Source organism: Sardina pilchardus, chromosome 19 (assembly GCF_963854185.1).
Source record: "Sardina pilchardus chromosome 19, fSarPil1.1, whole genome shotgun sequence".
NCBI classification, from domain to species: Eukaryota; Metazoa; Chordata; class Actinopteri; order Clupeiformes; family Clupeidae; genus Sardina; species Sardina pilchardus.
Window position 1 is genome coordinate 19,390,424 of NC_085012.1, and position 10,000 is coordinate 19,400,423.

Here is a 10,000-nt window from a genome sequence, read left to right on the forward strand (position 1 = left end):
ACAACCTTCCCGTCTGTAAACCGCAGAGGAGTGACAATGACAATGCCAACATAGTGACAGACTACATTTCCCATGATGCATCCGTGAACAGGAAGTTGTTATCTCAGATGTGATTCATAACAGAACATGTCAGCAGAGAGCTCTGTCTGGGAGAGAGTGATTGAGTGTGTGAGCATGAGGGAGATAAATGGCCTAACTGTCCTAATGAGACAGAGAGAGGGAGAGGGAGAGAAAAGATTACATGAAAGAAAGAGAAAAAAATGAGAGAGAGAGGTAGAGAGAGAGAGAGAGAGAGAGAGAGAGAGGAGGAGGGGAGTAAATAAACAGCTCTCTGAGTATACGTTTGGTCAGAAGGCACCAGGTTTCAAAATGGGTTCTACTGTAGACAGAAGAGGAGGGACGAGGAGAAAGAGTGAACATTCAAAATGGCCTCCAGTCTCTCACCAGCCAGCGGAGCATCAACATGGTGTTCCCAGCGATGGATCTGGACTCTCCTCAGTGACACATCTGAACTCTCTCCACAGAGTGAGTCAAAGCATTCAACCAGTGCCAATTCAACTCATCTTCAGCCAATCCAATAGCTCTTTGTCCTCTCTCCACTTGATGAGTGTGTGTGTGTGTGTGTGTGTGTGTGTGTGTGTGTGAGTGTGTGTGAGTGAGTCACGCACGAGTGTACGCGCCTGTGTCTGTGTCAGTGATGACACTGGGCTTACCTTCATCCCACCTGTCCTCGGGGTCAACGGCCCCATTGGGGTCATCATCGGGGGCGACGCTCTCGCCATCGGGGAGGCTGCCTTCCTCCTCAGCGATGTGCAGCTTATCCTCATCGTCAGAATCCGAGCTGCCCTCCACCACAGCGCTGTAGTTACTTACTGCACACACACACACACACACACACAGAAAGAGAGAGAGACTCAACGTCAGAAACACACTCAGGAGAAACATATTTAAAGAAGACAAAAATTCCTCCTAAAAGGCAATCAAACAGCAGTTCGGCCATTATTGTTGTGTATTATCATATAGCCCTCATCAGACACCGTGATCACAGCCTTTATTGCCCCCGCTCATCCCTACGCCTGTCGTTAGTCAGCTGTGCCCTTGTCTTGGGGTGGCCACTTACGCTGACTGGAGGGATTAGAGCTTATTATTGGGAAGGAGAATATTTGTCTTGCCAATAACGCTCACTGAAACTGGGCTGGCGACTGAATGGCTGAGGGATAGAGAGAGAGAGAGAGAGAGAGAGGGATAGAGAGAGAGGGGGAGAGAGAGAGGGAGGGAGAGAGAGAGGGAGAGAGGGGAGGGAGAGAGGGATAGCAAGAGAGAGAGGGAGAGGGAGAGGGGGATGGGGAGACAGAGTGAAAGAGAAAGAGAGAGGAAGGGATAGAGAGAGAGAAAGAGAGAGAGGGAGACAAAGAGTGAAAGAGAGAGAAAGGGAGGGAGTTAAAAGGATGAGGGACACTGAGACAAATGAAGTGATGGAGATCAGAGGTGCAGGACTGATTTGGCGCCTGGCCGTATACAACCGGCAGATGAGACAGGTCTTCAACCCCGACCAGTAGCAGGTCAGGGGTTAGTTAGGACACACACACACACACGCACGCACACACACACACGCACGCACGCACACACGCACGCACGCACGCACGCACGCACGCACGCACGCACGCACGCACACACACACACACACAGCTAGGAGACAGATAAGGAAAAGTGGTATTGATTTTCTGTGCCCAGTCAAGACAACCTAAATTAGCAGGCTTGTGTGTGTGTGTCTATGTGTATACACCTGTGTGTGTGTGTGTATGTGTGTGTGCGTGTGTGTGTGCGCAAAGGTGAATGCCAGAGTAGGGTTGTGGGCGGGAGTGGGCGGATAACTGAGTGTGTGTGTGTGTGTGTGTGTGTGTGTGTGTGTGTGTGTGTGTGTGTGTGTGTGTGTGTGTGTGTGTGTGTGTGTGTGTGTGTGTGTGTGTGTGTGTGTTAGTGTGTTAGTGTGTAGTGGAGGGCCTTCCATTAAAACAGGAGATGACAGAATGATCCCCTCACCAAACGAGTGGTTCGTTATCCTAAGTGCTCAGGGAACAGCTCGCTAAATGATCCCCATATAAATCACTCACACACACACACACACACACACTCCCACACATAACCACACACACTACAGACACACTGCTAGACACGCTTTGAAAAGTGAAACCAGAGAGAGAGAGAAAGAAAGAGAGATAAATGGGGTGATAGAGAGAGAGAGAGAGAGAGAGAAAGAAATATACTGAAGGACTTTAAGGTGACCGTCTGCCATTCGGGACGTGAGACACAAGGACGTCAGCACACAGCACACGCACACACACAAACATACACACACACAAACACAACATCACCCGCCCCCCCCTCACACACACACACACTTTGTCAAAAAGTGATAACATGCTTACAATTAAAAACACAAAGACAAACAGGAGCATACTAAATATTCCAACACAAGCACAAAATATAGCAAAGAGTCATGAATAGGCAAACACACACACACACACACACACACACACACACACACACACACACACACACACACACACACATATTTATACACACACACACAGGTGAGGAGCCTGTAGCGATAATTAGGAGAAGTGTGAATAATCCTAATGGTTCTCGGCAGGTGTGTCCAGAGGAGAGGTTGGCCGTGCCAACACCCCCACTATCCACTCGCTCGCTCGCCATGGACGTTTACTCCCTCTCCCTCTCCCTCCCTCCATCCTTCCTTCTCTCTCTCTTCCTCCCTCCATCCCGCTCTCTTTCTCTCTCTCTCTCTCTCTCTCTGTTTTGCCAATGCAAGTGTCTCTCTCTTCAGCCAAATCAATTTCCCTTGGAGAGCCGCATAGTCAGCAAGGAGGCACACACACACACACATAGAGTAGACACACACAGACACAGACACACACACACACACACACACACAAACTGCTGTTGGCCTTATCTTGCCCATTTGTATTAAGCTGTTGTGGTTCTTTCTTTTGTGCCCTGTGGTTCTGTCTCTCTTCTTCTCCCTCATCTTCATCTCTCTCTCTCTCTCTTTCTCTCTTCCTTATCCAGGCATTCTCTCCATCCATCCATGTTGCGACTCCTCAACTCAACTCTGGATGTTCATGCTTCTGTGAGGATGCTTGTTTCTATTGTTCCCTTGTGTCTCTCTCTCTCTCTGTGTGTGTGTGTGTGTGTGTGTGTGTGTGTGTGTGTGTGTGTGTGTGTGTGTGTGTGTTCATGCTTAGGGAAGATCATCTATCAGCTGTTAGCCCCACCCATGTGTCTAATGCTAGTGCCGCTCACTAAAAGAAACCTCTACCTGTAACACACACGGATGACACGCATGCACACACACACACACACACACACACACACATACACACACACACACGGCACGCATCAGTGAACTGATGACTTCAGGGGAGCTGGAGGGATAATTGTGTTTAATTGAAACATGAGCGCAACACCACAGGAGTATCAGTAAAAGCTACTAAGAGCGGACAACAGAGCTTCACACACGCACACACACACACACACACACACACAATCAGCATGCAACGGCAGTAATCAAATAAACGCAAATGCCCACAGTAGTCACAGAAGGACTGCTTTTATTTCTCCTCTTCAGATGTGCTGTGGTCAGTGTTTAGTTTAAGAAAATAATGACCCAACTCAATCATCTATTACACACACACACACACACACACACACACACACACACACACACACACACACACACACACAAAAATCTGCTACAGTCATTTGAAGCTGCTGGCAGATTCCTTCATGGGGTACCCCCCCCCGCCCCCCCGTCTCTCTCTCTGCTACTCTGGCACATAAGCTATCTTATTAAGAGAAGACACAATCTGGTTAGGCTGGCAGATCAAACTTCTGACTCTTCACCTCTGACATTTAACCTTTGACCCCCTGTGTCCAGCAGGCCTCTCTGTATTAGGGCCAAATGCCCTTCCACCACCCCCCCCCCCCCATCTGCAACACACACACACACACACACACACACACACACACACACACACACCGCCCCTTCCAAGCAAACTGGCTCAAATACGCCAGGAATGTCCAACCATAACACCAACCAATGTACCTCACACATACACAGGGACACACACACACACACACACACACACACACACACACACACACACACACAATCACACACAGACACACTTCTCAGGTTGCATTTAACACCTTCAGTGCATTTAACCCCCATGCATATTGACACTGATGTACACCTAAAAGAAACACACAACACTCTAGCTAAAAAAATAAATAAAACAAAAACACACACACATACACACACAGCCAGATTCAGAGAACCAAAATACAGCATTGCAATTGTTACATAAGCGTGTGATTTTGAATAGAGAAAACAACACACTTCTGTAGCGCGTGTCCTAAAGATCACCCCTCCTGGCTCTTTCTAGTAAGTAGTCTTTGATGGATGGGCTCTTCTAACAGAAATGATTCCCTATCCAAATAAAAGCCTCATTCTGCACTGATGGAGGAGAGGTTAAAGTTCTTTCACACTGTGGGCACATTAAGCACAATGCAGACACTATTCTGTGTGTGTGTGTGTGTGTGTGTGTGTGTGTGTGTGTGTGTGTGTGTGTGTGTGAGAGAGAGAGAGAGAGAGAGAAAGAGAGAGAGAGAGAGATTTGCTTTCACTGAAATCACAAGATTCACTTCCACTGTAGTCAAGGCAAGATGGCAAAGCGAAACAAACCATGAAGAAACACACACACACACACACACACACACACACACACACACACACACAGACAAAACACTGCAACATAAATACCGCAAGCGACCGCATGAAAAGTCTTGTCGTCGTTCAGTCTGCACCACATCCAAGCCATCTCATTACACACACACACACACACCCAACCACTACACCTCACGCACACACACGGTTTCACCGAGCCATTTTCCGTTCCAAAGTGCACACACACTAAATGAGCGCGCACACACACACACACACACACACACACACACACACACACACACACGTACACCTCCACACACTGAAAAGAAGTTTGAACTGTAGAGGGCACTGTGGTCCCAGGAGACTTCAGGCAGTTGTCCACACACACACTGACTCACACACAGAAACACACACAAACACACACACACATGCCATAATCAAGAAATAAAAACACTGAAGGAATATTTCCTTTGAAATTGACCACTGAGCCCACCACACACAAAGATGCATGCACCAACAATTTAATATGTATTTTTTTTAATGATTTCAAAAATGATGTTGTGCAGGTGAGTCCTGCCATTTGTGAACGGGCATTCATCTGTGTGTGTGTGTGTGTGTGTGTGTGTGTGTGTGTGCGTGTGTGTGTGTGTGTGTGTTTGTGTGTGTGTGTGTGTGCGTGTGTGTGCATGTGTGAGAGAGAGAGAGAGTGTGAGAGACCTGAAAACTAAAGTGAGACTATGTTTAAAAGGTAAGAGGGAGAGAAAGTTGGCCAACGCCCCCCAACCGTGCACAGACGCACACATACACACACACACACACACACACACAGACGCACACACACACACACACAAACACACACAAAACACACACACTCAGCCGTGGCGGCCTGCCTTGCCACTACTAAATAAGGACAGAGAGAGAAGCCATACCTGGGCAACGATAACAGTTCTCTATAACACACACATACACACACAGACACACACACACATACTCACACTCACTCACACACACACACAGAGATGTCTGTTTATATTTGAGGTGAGAGAATGACAATCCCCTCACATAATACTGGGTCTACACCAAATGTATGAGTGCTTTAGTCTGTGAGTGTGAGTCTACAGTAAATGTGTGTGCGTGTGTGTGTGTGAGTGAGTGAGAGTGTATGTGTGACTGTGTGTGTGTGTGTGTGTGTGTATGTGTGTGTTAGGCTGTAGTGCTCACAGGCATGGCTGGTATGTCAAGCCACTCAGCATTATCAGTGTGTGTGACGGCTGGGCCTGCTTTTACACTAAACAGCCACTACAGATGGAGTGTGTGTGTGTGTGTGTGTGTGTGTGTGTGTGCTGCGCGCATGTGTGTGTGTGTGTGTGTGTGAGAGTGTGTCTGCTTGCGCGCGCATGCTCACACTCCATCGCTGCACGTAAAGTAGGCACCTGTGTATCTGTGTGTCTGAGCGCGTCTCAATGTGTGTGTACGTGTGTGCACGTATGTGTGTGTATCCAAGTGTGTGAAAGGCTCTGAAGGTGTGTGGCCTACAAAGGAAACAGCTGTTGTGCCTTTGGGGTGGAAGGTACCAGTACACATGCTTCAGTAAGCTACACATCCCTACCTTGTTATCACTCACTCTCTCTCCTACCAGCCCTTTAATTCTTCATTTGCACTCTCTTGTGTTCCCTCTCTCTCTCTCTCTCTCTCTTTCTCTCTCTATCTATCGCTCTCGGTATTACTCCTCTTTCTCACATCTCTCTCTCTCTCTCTCTCTCTCTCTCTCTCTCTCTCTGCTGATATTTTAAGCCAAGCTGGATTGGAGAAAGCCCCGTCACTATAGTAACTTCATCAAAAAATAAAAACAAAAACAAAGAAAATAGTCAAACTGTTGTGTGAGAAAACACAGACATTGCCACACACACACACACACACACAGTAACACACCTGTGTAAACAGGAAATGAGGATTTCTCGCACTAAACAGTGTAGAGCAGAGCTTAGAGAGCTGAAACAGCCTTTACTTGGCTGTTTAACTCTTTCTCAACACACACACACACACACACACACTGATTTACTGTTAAATCTCTTCACTCGTTCTCTCAGCCTCTCACAAATTATTGAATTCCCTAGATTTGCTCTGGTCTCCCCCCAACCCCCCCCCCCCCCCCCCCCCACACACACACACACACAGTCAGATGGAGCCAGACATACGGAGAGAGAGAACAACAGAGAAAATCAGAAAGAATACGTATCTAGCACGCCCCCTTCTCTCTCTCTCTCTCTCTCTCTCTCTCTCTCTCTCATAACAGCTCTGTTCTTTTTATCTCTCCTCTTCCTCCTTTCCTGTGTCTGAGCGGACGCTGTGAGTAAGGAAATCTCTTTGCTATTTATAGACCTCCCTTCCTATGGCTCACCCTGCCCCACACAGCATCTCCAACTAACGCACACACACACACACACACACACACACACACACACACACACACACACACACTAACACAGTAGGAATCAATGAGTGGGCAGCTGAATCAGCAGATGAGTCTAGACACCAACAACTGTTGAGACCGCCAACCAACACACTCTACCTGATGTCTGGAACACTTCAATCACAAACAGCCTCACACACACACACACACACACACACACACACACACACAACACACAGTAGGTGACTCACCTAAGGGTCAGCAAAGTTAACTCACTGGCCTGATTTATGGTTTGTTTCCTCTATAAAACCTATTAAGGCCGATAATATGTGCTTCCTGTTAGCCAAACCAGACCAGTATTTTTGACTTTACAGATGGTCCCTAATTTCGCCCCAACATGCTACCACTTGGCAGATGGTCCCTTTTCTGACCAATGTTCTTGGCTTGAAAGACGATCCCTAACTTCACCTAGATGCACTGGCACTTGATGGACTGTCCCTTTCCTCATCCAGCCGACTTGACCGAGACTTTCCAGATGATGTATGTCTGTGTTGAGCACAGTGGAGCCAGAGCCAGAGACACAGCTTATCTGTTGGCAGATGATCCCTGGCCCAGTCCGACCTGAGGTGCTTTACTGAGCATGCCAAAACCAAAAACAACAGAGCAGAGCGAACGCTCCTTTGCAGACGCTCCCTAGCCCTAACTAAGCCTGTCTGTTTGTTTACAGACAGTGGCTTTCAAACATGAGTCTGAGCAAACACACACACACACACACACACACACACACACACAAAAAACACACACACACACACACACACACACACACACACACACATTCTGATGAAACTGTGCCAGCCATTGGTCTGCTAATAACTCAAGCACTCAAGAAGAAACACGTTTTGATGTTTGCAGTTAAATTTAATGTGGTGAATATTTCTGCATGGATGTGCTGGATTGTGTAGGTGTGTATATGTGCTTTTTGTGCACAAGCAGGGTGTGTGTGTGTATGTGTGAGTGAGTGAGAGACTCTGGATCAAACCAGTTCAGGCCCACACCTATGCGAGGAGGCCACCCGTGCTTGCAGCTGTTGCATTCTGGGAACAGGTGACTGGGCATTCCGACGGTTGTTATTCTTGTTATCTGACCACGGATGGGGAGATAGAGGGGGGAGGGGGGAGGGGGGGAGGGGGGGGAGTGTGGACCATCCCTCTCTTCTGATCCATGCTCTCTACTCAAAGGTCTGTGTGTGTGTGTGTGTGTGTGTGTGTGTGTGTGTGTGTGTGTGTGTGTGTGTGTGTGTGTGTGTGTGTGTGTGTGTGTGTGTGTGTGTGTGTATGTGTGTGTATGAATGTATGAAGCTGTGTGCATATTTAAAAAGGCTGTGACCATAAAAGACTTCATTCCACCAAACTGTGTGCAGCGTGATGTGTGTGTGGACACATGACAGTGTGACTGTTTCTGTACGTACAGTGTGTAAGACAGTGGCAGGGAGAGAGAGAGAGAGAGAGAGAGAGAGAGAGAGAGAGAGAGAGAGAGAGAGAGAGAGAGAGAGAGAGAGAGAGAGAGAGAGAGAGAGAGAAAGCAAGACCAAAATAGAGCATTTGTGATTCTAACCTGAGGGACATGCTTTCATGAGCTCTATGTATGTCTGTTTCAAGGATGAAGCACACTCATCAAACATGAAACAGAGGGTGCTTTTGCACTGGAGGGACTTTTGACAGTTCCTAGAACCTTTTGAGGAACTACCCCTCTATTTCATAAATTTGCATTGCATGGAACTGGGGGCTATTTTAGCTCCTCTGACTGTAGTTCCTGTAACTATTTTAGGTCCCAGTTTAGGGTAGGGTGTTTTCCCCATATGTACTGTATCATGACTGACATACGAAACATGCTGATGCTACACCACTTTATGTGACTGCAATAAATAGGCGACCCTAACATCAACATTATTATGCCAATGCAATCTGCCTGTAAAAATTGTTGATTCATTTAACCTGTACAGACATGAGTAGGCTACATGTATATATATGCTAATGTTACTTGCAACTAGTTTTTAATCAGCATTTATAATGCTATCTGTCAGTCCAGTTCAGTAGCCTAAAAGCACACTGTCTATTTCATTACCTTGTGTTCATTTAAGAAATAGGACAGAACAAACAAACAAGCGCCTACACACCAACACACACACACACACACACACACACACACACACACACACACACACACACACACACACACACACACACACACACACACACATAAACAAACAAGCATGCTCACAAACACAAACATATTCATGTGGCAGAAATGAGTCACCTCTGAGGGACAGAGAACGCAGAAAACAAAAGGAAGAAAATAGAACAAATACAGACTGGGGGTAGACTGATAGGGAGAAACAGGCTGAGAGAGAGGGAGAGAGAGAGACTTTTGACTTTTAGATTTCCTGTATTAGTCAAAAGTAGACAAGATGTAAAACCCAATATCTCACACACCCCCTCCCCAATCACACACGCACGCACAAAATAAACAAAAACAAAAAAAAGCAAACAAAACAGGCAAAACACATAAGAGCGAGAAAGAGAGAGAAAGAGAGGAAGAGAGACAGAGAGAGACAAACTGCTAATGACTTAAAAAGACAAGCCAAGCTGCTGTCACATCCTCTGTTCATCAGGCCACTACACTGCCTCAGGGAGGGTACACACACACACACACACACACACACACACACACACACACACACACACACACACAGAGGGAGTGAGCGCTGCACACACAAACGAACACATTTATGTGCACATACACACACAGACACACATAACATTTAAATACACACCATGTTGTGC

The 10,000-nt window shown here is 46.9% G+C and overlaps 1 protein-coding gene across 1 annotated transcript in view; it reads right to left on the reverse strand.

Moving 5' to 3' along the window:
- zeb1b (zinc finger E-box binding homeobox 1b) overlaps positions 1-10,000 on the reverse strand; it is a gene marked incomplete at its 3' end in the record, with an annotated part of 51,242 nt that overhangs the window by 14,869 nt on the left and 26,373 nt on the right. Inside the window, exon 2 of the mRNA XM_062520759.1 lies at positions 714-872. Within this exon, the coding sequence (XP_062376743.1) occupies positions 714-872 (159 nt within the window). The remainder of the gene's footprint in view (positions 1-713; positions 873-10,000) is intronic.